Source organism: Erinaceus europaeus, chromosome 5 (assembly GCF_950295315.1).
Source record: "Erinaceus europaeus chromosome 5, mEriEur2.1, whole genome shotgun sequence".
Lineage (NCBI taxonomy): Eukaryota > Metazoa > Chordata > Mammalia > Eulipotyphla > Erinaceidae > Erinaceus > Erinaceus europaeus.
In genome coordinates this window covers 110,059,922-110,080,759 of record NC_080166.1, presented here as the reverse complement: position 1 = coordinate 110,080,759, position 20,838 = coordinate 110,059,922, and the positions used below count along the sequence as shown (strand labels likewise).

At 39.2% G+C, this 20,838-nt stretch overlaps 1 protein-coding gene and 1 long non-coding RNA gene across 2 annotated transcripts in view; both read left to right on the top strand.

Annotated features, from left to right (window-relative positions):
- LOC132538636 (uncharacterized) overlaps window positions 1–20,838 on the top strand; it is a 143,829-nt gene that overhangs the window by 74,475 nt on the left and 48,516 nt on the right. The gene's annotated exons all lie outside the window — the stretch shown is intronic.
- NDFIP2 (Nedd4 family interacting protein 2) overlaps window positions 992–20,838 on the top strand; it is a 65,402-nt gene continuing 45,555 nt past the window's right edge. Inside the window, exon 1 of the mRNA XM_007531389.3 lies at window positions 992–1,371. Coding sequence (XP_007531451.1) covers window positions 1,051–1,371 — 321 coding nt within the window. The 5' untranslated portion in view covers window positions 992–1,050. The remainder of the gene's footprint in view (window positions 1,372–20,838) is intronic.

Genomic DNA, 20,838 nt, shown 5'->3' with positions numbered 1-20,838 from the left:
TGATCTCTGTGCTTCCACTTTTTTTTTAAATGTATGTTTAGAGCTTTAAGTAGCTGATCAAACTCTTCAAGTGACCTTCATTCCAGGATTCCTTCCTCCCTCTCCCTCTCCCTCCCTCCCCCCCTCCCCCCTCCCCCCCTCCTCCTTTTTTTATAGCAGAGCACTGCTCTGCTCTGGCTTTTAGTGGTGAGGGTTATTGAACCTGGGACTCTGCCTCCTCAGGTATGCAGGTATTTTTTGCATAACCATCTCCCCACCAGGATTCTCATTTGGAGATGGAGGAAGGAAGTCAACTGTCAAAGACAGCTAGTCAGAACATGTGGGGTTATAGTTTTTAAGGAAGAGAGATCTCTGTGCTTGACACTACCTTGTCATTGTCTTTTACTTGATAGAGAAACATGTCGTGTGCCTAGTGGGAGAAACACATATTTTATGTGATCAACTAGACCCTGGGATGATCTTAGGAATTTGCACACATATCACTTCTTGGTATCAACAAGCCCTTTGGCACTATTCATTCGTGATCATATAAACAGCCCTATCTTATTTCATTATTCTACTATACCCTCAGGGACTCTAGAGGTCTATTTCCTTGGTGAAATGGAAAAGCATAGCAGAAGGGTCCTTGTTGGAATTTTAAACCTTTTACAACTAAGGCGGCGAAAAAAATTTTTAAATGCCCCTTACTGACTACTGATGTTGAAAGAACATTTTATGAATGCCCCAGAGTTGCATTTCCCTGCATTGTTCTAGGATAGGTGAGTCATTAAGAGGAAGCGTCAGGTATCTGGGTGACCTGTCCCAGATGTTCTAGGAATGTGTCCCCTCCTTCCTCGACCTCCGGCTGCTCAGATAGATTGTGCACCCGCCCATGGCTGCGCTAAATTCACCCAACAGAAAACACCAATCAAAACCAGAGCTACATCTCTCCTCTCCGCTCTTCTCGCCACCGCCTACACCCGACAGGCTGACGACCGTGAACGCTTCCAGGGACTCGTCTGACTTTTGCATTTCCTCCCACCCAGGGAAACCCCTCCACTGTGGAGGCGAATGGGACGTCGGAGGAGCCAGGGAGCATGCGCCGCCGGTCCGAGCATGCTCAGTAGCGCGCGCGGTGCCCCGGAGCTTCTCCAGCGAACTGCGGCCGACGCGGACGTTGGTGCGGCTGCTGCGGGAGCGACAGGAAGTAAAGCGGCCCCGTCGGGCGACCGCGGCGGCAGAAACGCGGGCGGAAGGGGCGCTGCGGCTGCGACGTCGTCAACTGAGGCAGCCGAAAGAGCTGCGTGCCGAGGGGACTCGCCGGCTCGGAAGCCGGATCCTGAACCGGGCAGGATGGATCATCACCAGCCGGGGACTGGCCGCTACCAGGTGGTGAGTTCCTGGCGCCCGCCCCCCCCGCCCCAGAGCGGCCGGGGGCCGCGGAAATGTCTCCTGCCGTGACCCCCACCCCCACCCCCACCCCCGGGTTATGCTGGAAGGGAACGTGCTGGCTGTTGGATGTTGACTCTGGTAGCCGGGGCTGCTTGCTTCACGCCTCTCCTTCCCGTGGAGCCTGCCTGCGACACGTTCGCCACCTTTCCTTTTTCTACGCGAGTCTCCTATAGCCCCCGCACCCCGCACCCCGCACCCCGCTGCGAGTCCCCGTCTCTACTCCCACCCCCCCCATCGTCAACACTTCATCTCTGTTTTGTTTTTCACTTTCTCGTTATGCTCGGACCCCAGCCACTGCTGCGACACGCCAGTGCATTGTCGCTGGAAACTGCTGAGTTCTCGCACCTGCCGGGAAGGTGACTGGCGTCATAGATGGAGCGGGGGAGCGGCTGGGCGGCTGGGCGGAGGGAGGGCAGCCGGGCGGCCGAGGTGGAAGCGCCGCGTAGGGGGCGATGCGCCGCGGCTTCGGGGAGGACGGAGGCGCTGTCAGTCAAGCCGGTGCAAGTGGAGCCCACAGTCAGGGTGCGAATCTCGGGGCTCAGGGCCGCATCAGCAGTCGACCTTGCCATTGTGTGCTTTTTTTCATTTTGTGAATGTGAAAATTAAGTGCTTTTTGTTTTTCCGTCGTGGCAATTTTTCTTGGTGAGAGGAAAAACGTGTTTTATTATTATTATGATGATGACTTTTTTACTAGATAACGTGATGATCACGTTTGAAAAAAATCAGTCCTTTTTTTTTCTTTAAATATAGGTTTCTCAATTTAACTTTAGAGGGCTTTGTAGCTGTTGAAATGAGTCGAAATTGTTTTCTCCAAATGTTTTTGTTTATTATTATTGTTTGTTCTTGTGATTAATGTTTAACCAAAAGTACTGCTCGACTCTAATTTATGGTGGTGCCAGACATTGAACCTGGGACCTCTGGTGGCTCAGGCATGAAAGTCTGGTTTGATACTTAGGGTACTATCTCCTGGTTCTCCCTCTATATTTTTATTGTCAGTTTTTTGAATACGTTTTTTTCTTCTTTAGTTTTTAATTCTTGAGGGTCTTTGGAAACTCTGCTCTTTAAAATATAAGAAATGGACAGTTCTATTGGCAGCTTAGGTATGTTGTGCTGTAAACGTTCAAATGGTAATTTAGTTAAACCCATTTACAGAGAAAGAGATAAACGACATGTAGCACTGATGATGTAATTTGTAGTACTGCTTGTGAAGGGTAGGTGTTAGTACAGAGTTCAGCATTTTGTTTGCACATATGAGATAAACTTAGTTGCTTGAAGTAAGCTTAAGCAAAATTGTGCAACAAAGGATTTTTTGATTGTTAGCATACTGAAAGGTCCCAATGTATGTGATTTTGCATCTTTCTAATGTAAAATGTAGCTATATGCACATATCATTTGGTTTATATCCTATAAGCCTCCAGTTGATCCATATTCTGAATTCTATGAATAATGTCATTCTTTTAAAAAATGGCTTGTAAAATATTACTGCTGCCAGTATGGAATGTATTTTTCAAGTTTTCAGTATGTATACTTCTAGAAGTTTGCTTTTTAAAAAAGGCATTTTTATTTTTGTAGATGTTAACAGAAGTAAATAGCAGAAAGTAAAATTTAAATACGATTACTAGTGGAATTTCTTTTTTTTTTAACTTTTTTTTTTTTTTTTTAACCAGTGCACTGATCAGCTCTGGCTTATAGTGGTGTAGGGGATTGAACCTGGGACCTTGAAGCCTCAGTCTTTGCCTAACTATTATGCTAGCTCAACCACCCTATAAATTCTTTCATAATAAGTAGATGCAGTCTTTTTATTATTATTATTATTGCCTTTTTTTCCTCCCATCAAACTGGAGATGTGTTCTACATAGACTTTGAGTGAATGGAGGCATTACTTCAGAGCAGTAGGCAAAAATCAGTCCTTCTAAACGTGATGCCCCTATTGAATATGACATCAGTTCACTTTCCTTGTAAGGCTAATTGCCTTCGAATCTTAGTACAATTTAAGTTTGTATTTTAATTCTCATTCTTCTGTAATTACACGGTGATTTCATTTGTCTAGTATAACTCTTGTGTTTGTTTATTTTTTTGAGGATGGTGTGATCCATAACTGCACCTGGGAATATGTCAGAGAAGCAGTTGGATTGCTTTCTGGTAGACTATTTTGCCTGGGATTAGTCTTCAGCTCTGACATGTATGGTGAACATAACTCGTTTGTAGCTGTCTTTAACTTAATTTTTTGAACATTAGAATGATTAATAAGCTTGAGCATCAACCAACTTTAGTTGTGGAATGCTAAGACATGACTAAGGAGGTTGTGCAGGTATGCTTAGGCATGAAATGGCAGGCGATGCTCATTTAGCTCTTACTGAAAGTTAAAACTTAGTTTTCCATAGTGAAAAGTTAGTGATGCCAAGGACTATCAGAGTGACTTAATATTTCACAAATTCTCAGGGTAACTGCTTTCTTTTTTCTTTTTTTTTAAAAAAAGATTAAAGAATTATTTTAATCTTTATTTATTGGATAGAGACAGCCAGAAATCAAGAGGGAAGATTGACACAGAGAAACACCTGCAGCCCTGCCTCACCATTTGCAAAGCTTCTCCCTTCCAAGTGGGGACCAGGGGCTTGAACCTAGGTCCTTACGCATAGTAACATGTGCTTTTGACCAGGTGTGCCACCACCCGGCCCCCTAACTGCTTTATTTATGATGTCTTTGTCTCTGTGTGTGATATCTCTCTCAGCTTTGATTTGTGGTGATAGTGGGGATAGAACCTGGGACTTTGGAGTCTCAGGCCTGAAAGTCTTCTTGCATAAGCATTATTCTGTCTTCCCTAGGCCTTTGTAGTCTTTTCTTAATTAAAGTAGTCTGAATTTATAAACATTAAAGCAGTGGATAACTACATAGAACTACAAAAGAAAAAAAAAACGTATTTCAGAAAAAATTAGGTATGAAATGTAGCATCGTTGTGTATGGGAAAGTCAGTTTCCTTTGGTAGGAAATGAGCAATGTTGCCAAACTGTGAAGTAGTTGGCTTGGAGCTGTTAAGCCACACTCTTTGATGTTATTAGTTTTAAAGGATTATGTACCTGTACCAAGCTGCCTCTTAAGATTTCAGAGGTCTCAATTGCCAATGTTGATGGTAGCAGTGGTTTCCCAAACTCTATTCTAGAATGATGGTATTAGATGTTCTTGGAAGATCTATAACATACTTTATTTAACATTTTAAAATGAAGTTTCAGCTTGAAACTAGGCAATAATCTGAAGTAAAAACAGTTACTTGGATTTGCTTAGTTCTTCCTAAACCTTGTCTACTGATAAAAAATAAAAAAATAAAAAATGGGGGGGCATCATGGCACACTGAGTTGAGTGTGCATGTTATAATGCACAAGGACCCAGGTTCAAGCCCTTAGTCCCTGTCCGCAGGGGAGAAGCTTCCTGAGCATTGAAGCAGTGCTGCAAATATCTCTTTCTCCTTTTCTGTCCTCCCTTTCCCTCTTGATCTTCTTCTGTCTCTATTCAACAATAAACAAAGACAATATTTTTAAGTCTTTAAAAAGAAAAAAATTTAAATACTAACCTTTCAAAATAGTCATTTTTCTTAGGAATTTAACAAAATATAGGTACTGTGAAGATCTGTTTTACTCTTGTTTCTGGAGAATAAGAGCTGTTCTTGAGTTGTTAGCTGTATATGAGGTTGACTACAAGTTAAAATCATCTGGACTTAAAGAGTTAAGTTGTCTTATTTAAAACTTATGAGCCCTTAGCTTAGTTACTTATTACCTTGAGGCCTCACTTTCCTGATATTTGTATCTATCTCACTAGGGTTATTGTGGGAGAACTAAATAATATAAATATAGGTAAAAGATCTAATATAGAGACTGGTATATGCTAAACTGCGACAACTAGTGTAAGATAAACTATAAATTAGATATTTCAAATTTTTTGACACTTTTAGGCTTCTTGTTTTATTTAGTGATATAATTAGCTTGCTGTGTCCATATCAGATCTGAAAAGTTTTAAGATTTGATTGTGCCATATTTACCAGCTAGTAAGTTAGTGTGTTGGTGTGTCTTGGTTGTTAGCTCAAAACAGGATACTCCCAGCTTAGAAACAGAAGCTGTTGCTACTCATGACTCAGCAAAAGCTACATGAACATCAGCATTTTTTTGCAGGATGCACTTGCAGTCAGCTTCTGTGAAGGTGATATGTTCAGAGGATGCAGGTGGTGGGTCTTAGCTGACCAAGGGTACAACACTTCTTTTGCAGATGGCAAGCATTGTTGCAAGCAGTAAGCGAATTCACTCATCTCTTCCTCAGGGATTTGGTTACTTACTAGTTGTAACCTGATGTTCTGTGTTGCATACGTGATTACAAGAATATGCTCAGTATAAGCAAATAGATGAGCTTTTACACTGCCACACTCAGCAGAAATGTGCAGGGACACCCCAGGTTCCTGGCAGACTGCATTATTCAGTAGTACATGTGCTAGAAGAGTTCATGTATAGGGGGCCGGCTGGTGGTGCACAGTAGGGTGGTGGTGGTGGTGGTGGTGGTGGTGATGGTACACCTGGTTGAGTGCACATGTTACAGTGTGCAAGGACCTGGGTTGGAGCTTCCAGTTCCTACCTGCAGAGGGAAAGATTTGCAAGTGGTGAAGCAGTGTTGCAGGTGTCTCTCTGTTTTTCCCTCCCTGTTTCCCCTGACTGTCTCTGTCTAATAAATAAAGATAATAAATTTTTTTAAAAAAGTTAATGTATGGTGATTTTTAGATGCAGTTACTTAAAAAAATTTTTTTAAATTTTCTCTTTTGTTACCCTTTTTTATTGTTGTAGTTGTTGTTATTAATGTCATGGTTGTTAGGTAGGACAGAGATAAATGGAGAGAGGAGGGGAAGACAGAGAGGGGGAGAGAAAGATACCTGCAGACCTGCTTCACCGCCTGTGAAGCGACTCCCTTGCAGGTGGGGAGCCGGGGCCTCAAACTGGGATTCATATGCCAGTCCTTGGCGCTTTGCACCACGCATGATTAACCTGCTGCACTACCGCCCGACTCCCTACTTTTTTTTTTTTTAAAGAATTTATTTATTTATTCATGAGAATGATAGGAGAGAGAGAAAGAGCCAGACATCACTCACTGGTACATGTGCTACCGGGGATTGAACTTGGGATCTCATGGTTGAGAATCCAGTAGAAATTGAGAGGCAAGGTGAAGATAGGGAGACAGACACCTGCAGTACTACTTCACCCCTTGGGAAGCTTTTCCCCTGCAGGTGGGGTCCAGGGGCTTGAACCTGGGTCCTTGCACACTGTAATGTGTGCACTTAACCAAGTGCCCCAACTTCTCTCTTTATTTTTATTTTTAATTTACTATTGGATAGGGACAAAAATTGAGGGGGTAGGGGAAATATAAGAGGGAGACAGACATCTGCAGCTCTCCTTCACCATTCCTGAAGCTTTCTATCTATAGGTGGGGTCCAGGAGCTTGAACCCCGGTCCTGGCGCACTCTAGTGTATGCACTTAGCCAGATGCACTGCAACCTGGCCCCGTCATCTCTTTTGATGTTTTCTTTATTATTATTATTTTAATATTTTATTTATTTATTTATGAGAAACATAGGAGGAGAGAGAAAGAGCCAGACATCACTCTGGTACATGTGCTGCCGGGGATTGAATTTAGGACCTCATGCTTGAGAGTCCAATTCTTTATCCACTGTGCCACCTCCGGGACACTCTTTTGATGTTTTCAAAGTTGCTGTTATCTGTCTGTTTCACTGCAAACAAACTGCTTTTTTTATTACCATAGAGCTAAGCATTTTTTTTTTTTCCTTTGGGGTATCATTGACATAGAGTGAAATGTACAAATTGTAAATGCCCTATTGGAGGGGTCTTGACAAATATCAAGCACTTTTAACATACGGAGTAGGAATTAGTAAACTACTGTTTTTGTAAATTAAGCTCTATTGAAATATCTGTTATGTAACATAGCCATACCCATTCATTTACAATGGCAGAATTGAGTCCACACTGTCTGAAGTACTTACTGTTCTGTCCTTTATGGAAGTCCACTGACCCTTGTAGAACATTACGAGGCTCGAACCCAGGTCCACTGCATAGTAACTTGTATGCTTTACTGGTTCCACCACCACCCCAGTCACGACCCTCTTCTTTTAATTCTTAGCCCAAGGTGATCATTTTTTAATTTTCTTATACTTTGAATTAGGAGATAGCATAATGATTATGGATAAAATTTTAATGCCTGAGGCTTCAAAGTCCCAGATTCATTCTCTCACACTACTATAAAGCAGAGTTGAGCAGTGTTCTGGTAACTATAATAAAATAAAGTAAGTTTTGCTTATTCTCAAATCTTATAGCACTAAGTTTGCAGAGTTTTTTTTTTTTCACTCTGCAGTGTTTTGGAGATTGAATATTATGTATCTATAGTTTATCCTTTTTCTTTTTTATTTTATTTTTTTAATATTTTATTTATTTTTGAGAGAGATGCAGAGAGAGAAAGACACGGAGAGAAACACCAGAGCACTGCACAGCTCTGGCTTATTGTGGTGTGGGGGGATTGAACCTGGGACTTCCGAGCTTCAGGCATGAGAGTCTCTTTGCGTAACCATTATGCTGTCTACCCCCGCCCAGTTCATCCTTTTTATTGATAAACTATTTTATTGTCTAAGTGTACTGCAGTTTGTTTATCGCTTTATTGATAGATATTTGGACTGATTCCTGTTTGGGGTACTGTGAAGAAAACTGTTAGGAATATTCTTGTAGAGATCATTTTGTGAACATATATTTTTATTATTAATATATTTTCATTATTAATCACCTCCAGTGCCATACATTTTGTCCCAAAGGACACATGGAGTATATGTCATAACTTCCTTAGCTAGTTGATGGGCATTTAGGCTGCTTCTGCTCTTTGGCTATTGTGAATCATGGCAGCAATGAACATAGGGATGCATATGCCCCTTTGAATTAGTGTTTTGAGTATCTTCTGGATAAATACCTACAAGTGGAATTGCTGGACCATATGGTAATTTCATTTTTATATAAGGACTCTCCATAGAAAATTCCAAAGAGGCTGCACCCATTTACATACCCACCAGTTGTATAAGCAGAGTCCTTTTTCTCCTCAGCCTCTCCAGGTCTCAGGTTCAGTTTCCAGTACCACTCCTTATAAGCCAGAGCTGAGCAGTGCTTTGGTTAAAAAAATTAAATGAAATTGGTACACAAAGGCCAACAAAATAGCTTATTTGGATAGTTCACTGATTTGCCATATGCACAGACCCTAGCTTGATCCAGCCCCAGCATATTGAAGCAAGCTTCTGTGCTGTGGTCTCTCACTTTTTCTCCATCTCTATATTAAAACAAAAAAGGTACACAAATGAAGAGTCTGTGTGTATAATACTGAATCAAATGCTTGCCTCAGCATATTTGACCAGTGCATGCATTAGTAACGGTGTAATATTTCGATGGAAACTAGGAAATGCATTGGACATATATCTAGAAATTACCACATTATAGTTTACATACTTTCTGTCTTGAATGGTTAAGATGGTGTGAGAACACTTTTATTTATTTTTACTTGCTAATAATTGTAGGTTACAAGATTGTAAGTAGACAGTGTATAGTTCCCTACTATGTTGATCACCAAAGTTCTATGTCCCTGCCTTCCCACCTCCCAAAGATAACCATCATAGTGTGAGAGCATTTTTAGATATTAACAGCTGTGAAGCAGACTCTAGAGCTCATTTATTTATGTAGTATATCATGCTTTGTGAAATACCTGCCAACATCTGTTTTAAGTACTGGAGAACAGGACAGTTAAGTTCTTGTCTCATGGTTCATACTTTGGTGGAAGTGAGGCAGGAAAGTAAGCATAATAGCAGGTAGTAATCTTTTGAAGACTATAATGTACTGTATGGACAAAATACATTTTGTCAATAATGAAATGGCAGTAATGTAACTATTACTTTGTATTATGTTTGGATTATGAGAAGCACTACTCATGAACTCTGCTCAGTATTTTATACATATCAGCACATTTGCCTCTAATTGTGCTTCTGTGAGTAAATGTAATAGGTAATTGTCATAATCCCAAGTTTGCAGATGGAAAAAACTGAGGCAATAAAGAGACTAAGTAATAGGCCCAGCTGTGATGGACCTGGTATTCAAATCTTGGTATGAAAGTTTTAATTGGTTTATAACCAACTATTCTACATATGTTTTTTTTCAAGATTACATGTGTTGACTCTTCTATTACTAGGGTTTTTAGCAAGACTTGTAGCCATTTTGGTGCTTGATTGGGCTGGAGTTTACAGGACAGTTCATTCACTTGACTAGCAATTCATGTTGACTTTTGACTGCAAACTGAGGTGGAATTATTGAGTGGATCATCTCTTTCTTTTCTGCTGTCTCCATGTGCCCTCTCAATGTGATCTTGACTTCTTACATCATGGAAAGAAGAGGAAGTTGCTGTTTCTCTTAAAACTTGGGTATAGAAATCCAGAATGTCTGTTCTACTTGATTCTGTTGGTAGGAGCAGTTACAAGACCAGCTTAGATTCAGAGGGAGGGCAAATAAATTTTATGTCTCAAGGGAGAGACATGCACATATTTGGAGGGGAGAAGTTGATGGTTACCAGTTTTTTGGGATAATATGCCCCATTAGTTAGGTTTCACTTGCAACATTGATAGTGCACTGGATTTTTTACTGTAGTTTGCCCACCTTAATGTAGATAATTTGGGCATACACCTCAAATAGGCCTCAAGCTTAGGTCTATATTAGGGTGCTTTTGAAAAAAAAATGTAATTGTTATTTTGAATCCTCAGTTGACTAGAATCAGGATAGTTGGATACAAGATGCAGAGTTCCTTCCACTCTGGCATGTGACTCTTAAGTCAGACTTAATTGTATGTTCTGGTTGATGAGTATTACAGATGTGATAATGACCTATAGTGGAAATGGGCTTATTGGCTTAAGAAATAAGACAACTGCATAGTGAGAGCAGTATGAACTAGATAGCTTAGTAGAATTGGACAAAGCATAGATATAATTTAATGCTGAATTTGTTAAAAGAATGGAACACTTTTTTCTATAGCTGCAGTTTATCATTTTGTTTCATGGCAATAATTAATTCCAGTTGCTTAATTTGCAAGACCCAGTACCAAGTGAAAATGTGCAACCCTGGTGGGTGGGAAATCAGCTTTCCCTTCTTGCAACTACTGTTTGACTCCATGGCAGATGGATATCCTTCAAAGGATTACAGTCTTCACACCAGAATATGTTTCTTACCAGAACTGGCAAATAGGTAAGAAGACCTGCTGAGTTGTTTGTTGAATGTTCCCTGGGTTTGTGAGAATGACTACAATTTTGTCATGCTTCTAGTGAGTGGGTGAAAACAGGGAGGTTGAATCAGGAGACTTCAATTAACTGAGAATCCTTCCTGAGGAGGCTGAATGCTTAGGAGCTGAAGTTCCTTGCACATATTCCATTGTCCTACTAGACTTTCCCTATAACACTGAAATTCAAAAGTAAAATTATTTAGAATTTCAGGATGACTACAGAACACCATGGAACATTTGTTAGTTATGTTGCCGTCTGTTTCATCTGGTCATGTGCTCATGAAGACCATAAAATGGTACCTCTAGCAGTCTTAGTGTGGGGGAGAGTTCAGTGATGAGAGTATATAGGTCAGGGGCCAGCAGACTTTGAGTTTGCACTAATTTATAAGTTTCTGTGAGTTGTGATATCTGTGACAGTGATTCTGTAAAAGTGTCCAATATATATAAACAACTGTAACTGTGTTCAATAAAACCTCATTTACAGAATTAATAGTGGACTGGATTTGTCTGTACTTTGCCCACCCTGTTGTAGATGATTTGGGCACATATAGGCCTGAAACTTAATTATACCAGGGTGCTTCTAAGAAGATATTTTTTTAAAAAGACTCACTATGTTTTTGAATAGATTTTTATAAAATATATTTAGGATAGAGATGGAGAAATTGAGAGGGAAGGAGAAGAGAGACACACACACCTGCAACACTGCTTTATCACTCATGAAGCTTCTCCCTACATTTGGGGACCAAGAGCTTGAACCTGGGTCCTTGTGCACTGTAATGTGTATACTCAACCAGGTGCGTCACCAGCTGGCTCCAAGACTGGAAGCGAACTCTTATTAAACATGTAAACTTGTTTTGCATCCTTAACTTACACCTGGTAATCAAGTTAGTCACTAGAATTATGGTGGAGATAAGTGAGTAGTGGAAAAGAGTATGAAAGTCCCTGTGAGATGGTAGAAACAAGAAACAAGTTTTTCAAGTCTGGTGGAATCTTCATCCTCATTGAGGTAATGTTTTTTTTTTTTTTTTTTTTTTTCTTTTTCTTTTTTCCTATGGGGAAGCTTCCAGACCTCATATATCCATGAGTTCACTGCTCCTGGCTAGGTTTTTTTTTTTTTTTTTTTCTAATTTAATTAAATACTTAATTTTTGTTTATTTTTTTCTCTGCCACTTCTAGAGCATTGTTTTCATTCTTTACATTTAAAAAGAAGAAGAGATACAGAAAATGACACAGAACACTGCTCCATTATTCCTGGTGCCATGGAACATTGTTGTTGTATGTGTTTTTCTTTCTTCTTTTTAAAAATTTTAATTATGTTTATTTATTTGATAGAGACAAAAATCAAGAGGAAAGGGGGGGATAGACAGAAAGAGAGACAGATACCTACAGCCTTGCTTTACCACTGTCAGTGCTCTTCCCTGGCAGGTGGGGACTGGGGGCTTGAACCTGGGTCCTTGTGCACTGTAATATGTTCACTCAACCAGTTATGCCACCACCCAGCCCTTGTGTGTGTTTTTTCAGTTTAGCATTTATTTATTATGATTTCTCTTCCTGTTTCTATCTTTCTTTGTTTCCTATATGAGTGGTATTCCCTAGGCAATGTTCAGCAAGTAACCCATGAAATCTTATGGTGTGGCCTTGCTTAACTGTGGGTGTTGTGAATACTGTTTCTTCTCATCTGTTTTATATTGGAAACATAGTACTTACTTTCTTCTCTCCCCCTTTAATAACAGACCTGTATTCTAGAACATTGCCTACTTGTATTAATAGAAATGTATTATTTTAGAATGTTATATTATACATCTATATACCCATCCATTATATCATTTTATATATATATATCTGATTTAGTGTAAAATGACCGTATCATACACTCTGTTGATACTTACTAGATGTAAATTTTCTGACAAGGTCATTGAATTGAATTAAAACTAGCCTGATTACCATGTGATTATAAATCATCCTTTGTTTATGTTTTCATGCACTGTTGCTATGGTTTCATCCAAAAGTTTAATCATTTAACTGGAATTAAGGTGTGGATAAAATACAAGTTAAGGACTTGCCAGATGCAAGTTGGGAAATGCTACAGTAGTCTTTTAAGATTTACTGTCAGATTATTTCAAAGTTTTGACTTGTCTGCTTTTAAGATTTGTCAGGACATGCACCTTTTAATATTTCAGAAGTTTAGGAATGTGCTGTGGTTAGTTTGTCTATGAGATTCTCCCATAATTTACCCATAATATGTCAAAAAATTGTGCTAGTTGGTTAGGCTTTAAAAGGATCTTTTGTGATAGTTTTACCTCTTACTTAGCAGACTTTTAAGAACTTGTTGCCTGATGGATGTTTGACAAAACATTTACTCTTATCTCCCCTCGTCCTGCCAAATGAAAATAAAATTTCATTTTGGTACAGTGTGACGGGTGTGTGATTTCCTCCAGTGAGAAAGGGTCTAGAAGTAACACTTGAGACCTTTCAAGTTTTTGTTTGTTACCTTTACATGGGTATGCAGCCTGATTTGTTGAGCCATATTTAGTTGCACTACTTTTTTAAGAATTTATTTCTATTTATTTATTTAAAAAAGGAGACATTAACAAAACCATAGGATAGGAGGGGTACAACTCCACACAATTCCCACCACCAGATCTCCATATCCCATACCCTTCCCTGATAGCTTTCCCATTCTCTATCCCTATGGGAGTATGGACCCAAGGTCATTGTGGGTTGCAGAAGGTCAAAGGTCTGGCTTCTGTAATTGCTTCCCTGCTGAACATGGGCATTGACTGGTCGGTCCATACTCCCAGTCTGCCTCTCTCTTTCCCTAGTAGGGTGGGTCTCTGGGGAAGCGGAGCTCCAGGACATACCAGTGGGGTCGTCTGTCCAAGGAAGTCTGGTTGGCATCATGATAGCATCTGGAACCTGGTGGCTGAAAAGAGAGTTAACATACAAAGCCAAACAAATTGTTGAACAAGTTGCACTACTTTTGTCCTCTTGATGATAGCCTCACCAACCGTCACTCTAAATCCTGTTGTCTCTTGCCTTCTAGCTTAACTGTTAACAGTCCCCCCTCCCCCCTTTTTTTGTCTTCCTTCTTTCAGGACTAATTTCTCTTACTCTTCTTAGATACCTCTAGAAAACCTTCCCTAAACCTTTGCCTTCCCATCTCTATCTCCTTCCCTTCAGTCCAGCTTACTTCTTTACCCTTCACACAATTCTTTGTATTATTTGAACTCACCTATCTGTGTCATAGTTAATTCTGTTTCTTTCTATTTCCCCACTAGATTAGAAACTTATTGGGAAGTAGGTCTTATCTGTCTTGTTTAAAATAGTATATAGCATAATTCTGGGTATATTGTTGGTGCATATTAGCAATTGCTTATTGAAGAAATAAGTGTACTGAAGAAATAAATAAATGTACAGAAATAAATGCCTAGGAGGCAGTACAGTAGTTATAGCAGTGGGTTCTCGAGCATAAGATCCCAAGTTCAAGAGATCCAGTATTGTGTGCCAGAGTGATGCTCTCATAGGTAGATAAATACACTTTTTCTGAATGATTTCTTAGTATGTACATGAGTTTGCTGGTGTATTATGTTCTGTTTGTAAGGTGAATAGTTTTCTAGAGTACTGCTATGGAAAAGAAACATGTGACATGCAGCAGGTTAAGTGCACATGTTACTGTGTTCATGAGTGGACCTGAGTTCAGATTTGTACTCCTCACTTGCATCACTTCATAAGTGGTGAAGCAGGTTTGCAGGTGTCACTCTCTTTGTCTCTCCCTCTCTGTTTCTCCCTCCACTTTCAACTTCAGTCTGTCTTATTGAGAGAAGGAAGGAAGGAAGGGAAGAAAGAAAAAAAAAAAGGAAAAGAAAAATGGCTGCCAAGAACAGTGGTTTTGTAGTGTAGGCACCAAGCCCCAGCAACAACCCTGGTGTCAATTAAAAAAAAAAAGTAATGATGCATTACCTAGTCTATATAATGTTGATATTCTTTTTTTTTTTTTTCTTTGCCTCCAGGGTTATTGCTTGGGCTCTGTGCCTGCACCACAAATCCAGTGCTCTTGGAGGCTATTTTTTTCCCTGCTCTGGTTGTTTTACTTTGTGGTTATTATTATTGTTGTTATTGATGCCATTGTTGTTGTTGGATAGGACAGTGAAAAATGGAGAGAAGAGGGAAGACAGAAGGGGGAGAGAAAGACATCTGCAGACCTGCTTCACTGCTTGTGAAGCAACCTCTCCACACCCGGGCGAGGTGGGGAGCCAGGGGCTTGAACCCGGATCCTTACACCGGTCCTTGCGCTTTGTGCCATGTGCGCTTAACCTGCTGTGCTACCGCCGGACCCCCTAATGTTGATATTCTTTTAAAAAATTTTTAAAAATATTTTTTAAATTTATTCCCTTTTGTTGCCCTTTTTTATTGTTGTAATTATTATTGTTGTTGTTATTGATGTTGTTGTTGTTAGATAGGACAAAGAGAAATGGAGAGAGGAGGGGAAGACAGAAAGGGGGAGAGAAAGACACTTGCAAAACCTGCTTCACCACTTGTGAAGCGACTCCCGGAGCTGGGATCCTTATGCCAGTCCTTGCGCTTTGCACCACCTGCTCTTAACCCGCTGCGCTGCCGCCCGACTCCCAATGTTGATATTCTTTTTTTTTTTTTTTTTTGTACTTTAAAAACCTTTATTGAATCTTTTACTAGTCAAAGACAGACTTGGCATACAGTACAAGCCACCCCTGCATGCACCAGCCAGGAAACAATGAGCCAGGGGACGGGGCTTCTCCGACGCGGCCTGGACGCTTTGTCCCCACAGGGAATGTTGATATTCTTAACATGCCCCTTACTGGACTACACTAAAATCTGTGTATGTGTGTGTGTGCGCGCGCGCGCGCGCGCTACTGCTGGTTAACCTGTTTAGGTAAATTATGGTCATTTTATGTAATTCCTCTTCTGATTGGTGGATTGCATTTACAAGGTAGTTAATCATGGTTAGGTTATTTGATCTAGCTATATAAAGAAGGAAAATAACTTGCTTCCAGAAGCAATTAACAATGATTTTCTTTAACCTTCCCATTTAATAGATGATTGGAATTTTTGCAGCCAAGTCTGGAGGACAAAGTTTATTTTATTGCTTTTAATCATATCAATTACTAATACCTGTATTTTGTTTTTAAGACAATTTTCCTGGAGCCTTCTCCTCCTGTCTCTATACTGTTTGTTCTCTAGGCCTGGTGCACAACTGTCAAGCTGAGACTCTTTCATTACTTTGCTGTGTTGTATCTTACACTTCTTGAATCCAAAGTCTTTTTTTTATGGTTTATTTTTTTAATAGAACAGGTTTTTCTGTGTTTTCCTATGACTTGGAGGTTAAAAAAAGTAAATGGAATTTATTGACATTAAATTCATTTATTTTTTAAAAATCATCTTAATTTATGCATTATCAACTTTATTTCTAATATTGGGATTTATTCTCTTTATTTTTCTTGATAGTTTGTAATTTTTTTGATATTCATTGACTTTCCAAGGAATTAACTTTGTGTTTAATTAAATGTCTCTGGTTCTGTTTTACTGAGTTTTGCCTTTCTTATTTATTATATCCTCCTTTCTGTGGTTTACTTTTTATTTTCAAGCTTTTAATAGGGGGTATTTTGGTCATTGATTTCAGAGTTTTTGTTCTAGTGTAAGCATTTTTAAAAATATAAATATTCCTCAACTGCTATTTACCATACCCTGCAATTTTTTGATATGTTGTCATTCAGTTCAGAATGTCTTTTAGTATCTCTTGTGATTTCTCTGTCTAAACTACCCATTATTTAGAAGTTCGATTTTTCATTTATTTGAGATTTTCCTAGGTTTCTTTGTTTTCCATTATAATCCTTTTGTGATATGATATCTCCCCCCCATCAGCAAGTACCTATATAAATATTTATGTGGCAGATAGTCACCACCTGTGAATTTTTATTTGAGGTATTTTGAAAAAGAACTTAACTTAGAAGTACTGAAATAGGGTTTGGATATTGAATAGGTATGCCATTTCAACTGTTTAAAGTTTGTTGTATCTGTAAAAGGATGGCACTCACCTCATAGGGTTGCTATAGAGATTAAAATAGATAAGTATAAAAGATTTTTGCATTCTCAAATTAACACTTACTGGGCATTAACTGTGTCAGACATTTAAAATAATGTTAACTTTTTCTAATTTTTTTTTTTTTTTTTTTTTACCAGAGCACTGCTCAGCTCTGGCTTATGGTGGTGTGGGGGACTGAACTTGGCAACTTTTTCTAATTCTTAAAAGACTTTTTGAATTTTTTTTATATTTTATTTATTCATAAGAAAGGAGAGAGAGCGCTCTCTGTCTCTCTCCCTTTCTGTCTCTCTTCCTCTCTGTCCCTCTCCCTCTCTATCATCCCCTTCCCTCTTGATTTCTGGCTGTCTCTATCCAATAAATAAAGATAATTAAAAAAAATTTTTAAAAAGAGGGGCTGGGTGGTGGTGCACCTGGTTGAGCACATGTATTACAATGCGCAAGGACCCGTGTTCGAGCCCCCGGTTCCCACCTGCAGGGGGAAAGCTTCATGAGTGGTGAAGCAGGGCTGCAGGTGTCTCTCTGTCTCTCTCCCTCTCTATCACCCCCTTCCCTCTTGATTTCTGGCTGTCTCTATCCAATAAATCAAGATAATTAAAAAAAATAAAAAAAGAAAGGAGAGAGATCGAGACAACCAGATGTCACATGGTCTGGGAGGTGGCACAGTGGATGAAAGCATTGGATTCTTAACCTTAAGGTCCCAAATTCAATCCCCAGTAGCACATGTATGTACCAGAGTGATGTCTGGTTCTTTGTTTAAAGAATTTATTTATTCATGAGAAAGGATACAGTGAAAGGCAAAATTATTATATAATGGAATAATTTGAAATCATTGTCAGTGTTCTAGTTATGTTAAAGGTCTCTCTTTAAAGCAAAACTCAGTCTTTTTTTTTTTTTAAATTTACTTTATTTTATTTATTCCCTTTTGTTGCCCTTGTTGTTTTATTGTTGTAGTTATTGTTGATGTCGTTGTTGTTGGATAGGACAGAGAGAAATGGAGAGAGGAGGGGAAGACAGAGAGGGGGAGAGAAAGACAGACACCTGCAGACCTGCTTCACCGCCTGTGAAGGGACCTGCCTGCAGGTGGGGAGCCGGGGGCTCGAACCGGGATCCTGACGCCGTTAGTGCCACCTGCGCTTAACCCGCTGTGCTACAGCCCGACTCCCCAAAACTCAGTCTTTCTAAAGCTAAAATAAAAATTAGATTATCCAAGAAAATAATTAAATTTGTTCTTTTTCCACCTACAAAACTATTTGGTAAATTTATTTTATTATGTGTGCTGTGATAAGTTTGCTGACAGTTGGCAGTAGTACTATAGTAAAACAGCTGATAATCTGAGTACCATAAAAGACTACCTCACTCAGCTTTTCAGGTAGTATTTTGTTTTCTTTTTTTCAAGAGCATAAGTTATAATGTATTTTGTTTTATGCATCCTTGCTCCCAGTGGAAATTAATACAGCTAGGGGATTTATGGATATAACTTTTTCCTAGAAATGTCATGTCAAGTAATTGGCATATTGCACCAAAGTAAAAGACTGGGGTGGGTGGGTGGGGAGAATACAGGTCCGTGAAGGATGATAAATGACATAGTGGGGGTTGTATTGTTAAATGGGAAACTGGAGAATGTTATGTATGTACAAACTATTGTATTTACTGTTGAATGTAAAACATTAATTCTCCAATAAAGAAATAAATTTAAAAAAAACCTGAAACACATGAACTTGCAAAAAAGTCCTGTATACCATTATTAGATCATGAATAAAAATAAAGTGAGCAAGATGTACTTTCGGAAAAAAAAAAAAAGAAATGTCAAGTTTTGTGGAAAATCCCAGTTTAACTATTGTATTAAGTATTGCCTTTAGAAGTGTGTGACATTATAATGCTCCCTGTAATAAGAGAGTATGTTTTATTTATGAAGGAACAAAGAACTGTGGTAGGACGATGTAAAGGTGCATATGGTTGTTAATTTTTTAAAGAGAAATGGAGAATATGTGAGTGTGTATTTTGCTTGTGCTGTGAAGGCTTACTTATTTATCTTTTTAAATAACTAATTTATTGGCCAACATTGGAGTGTTTGCTTTGGAGCATGACACACTTTGGTGAACTAGCACTCTGCTGTTGTCTGCTATTTTCTGTGCTTCCTAGATGAATCAACAGCCCATCATAGTAGTTGTTAATAGTATAAATTTTGCCTGATGATTCAGTTTGACTTTTTTCACATTATTTTATTGTGGAAATATTGTTTACAAGACTGTTGTCACCGGTGTAGAGTTTCATAACTCCTTCATGATAGGTGTCAGTATACACACCTTCCACCAACTTATGCTGTCTCTACCTGTGTTTTTTAGAATGTTTGTTTGTTTATTTATTTATTTATATAGCAGAGTGGGGGGATGGAGAACCAGAACCAGACTGTCACTCTGCCACATAGGTTGCTGGGGATTGAATTTAGGACCTTATGCTTCTAAGGTGAGCACTCTACTCACTGTGCCACCTTCTAGGCCCCTACCTCATTTTCAGCCTCATTGTGCTTTTCCCTTTTAGTGTCCTTAGATCTACTGTAATAGACCATAGCTAACTAAAATTTCTCTCTCTCTCTCTCCTTCTCCCTCTCCCTCCCTCCCTCCCTCCCTCTAGGGTTATCGCCTACACTATGAATCTGCTGCTCCTAGAGGCTATTTTTCCCCTATTCTTGCCCTTGTTTTTCATCGTTGTTATTAGATAGGACAGACAGAAATTGAGAGACGAGGGGAAGACCTGGAGAGAAAGATAGACAATTGCAGACCTGCTTCACCTCTTGTGAAGGTGGGGAGCTGGGGTCTCAGGCCTGCTTCACCCCCCCCCCCTTTGCAGCTGGGGAGCTGGGGTGCACTCAAACCAGGATCCTTGCACTTAATATGATTCTTTCTGTTCCATTCAGGTTGTCATAAAAGAGAAACATTTCAGAGGATGCAGTTCTTAATTTCTCTGTGTTTGCTCCGAAAGTTGGTATTTTAGGACTGCTTCTTGCTGGTGGTCTTGGCTCCTTGGTTTACATATGATAAAATAGCAAACATTTATTTCCTTTTAATTCTATTGTAACCCTGATCATAAAGCTTACCCCAGAACTCCTATTTGTCAAAAATTAGACATTCTAGGATGTAATGGGTTGAGATTTGTAACATTTCCTACACCTAGTGTAGTACATAAAATATATTAGACATTTTGTAGGTGTTAGTTATGTTGGTTGAGTGATAACTGAAAGATGAAGTTCAAAGATTGAGTTAAGATTATTCATTTAGGAGGTAGTAGATCTGTATCTTAAAGTTTTATGCCATCAAATTAGCTTTCCTAATTTATTCATATAGAAACTACGCTGTCATCTAAATTAATCTGAAATCATACAAGCAGTGCACCACACTATTTTTTCATTGGCAAGTGCATACTTGTAGTAGTAGCTCTAACAATTATATGTGGGATTAATTTTGTCTTAGACCCTTGCAAATTAAATGAAACAGATTATACAACTTCAGTTCATCTCTATATTAGAGACAGTATTTATTCACAGCTCTGGATTCAGTTAAAACTAAGTTGGCAGATTGAAAAAAAGACCCTGCAAATGAATGAATACTCAAAGGTGGGAGGAAAATCATAATGCAATAATTCTTTTTAAAAATTTATTTATTTATTTGTTAATTATTGGATAGAGACAGAGAGAAATTGAGAGGGGAGTGGGAAATAGAGAAGGAAAGAGACAGAGACACACCTGTAGTACTGCTTCACCACTTGTAAAGTTTTCCCTCTGCAGATGGGGACCAGGGGCTTGAACCTGGGTCCGTGCACACTGTAATGTGTGTGCTTAACCAGGTACGCCACTGCCTAGCACCAAGGCAATAATTCTTTGGAAGTCAAAGAAAAACAATTCTAAGTACACTCAATTGTGTTGAATTTATTAGAGATTTTCTGTAGGATGAGGACTGAAAAAAGGCTGTGGGTTCTACAATTAAAAGGTC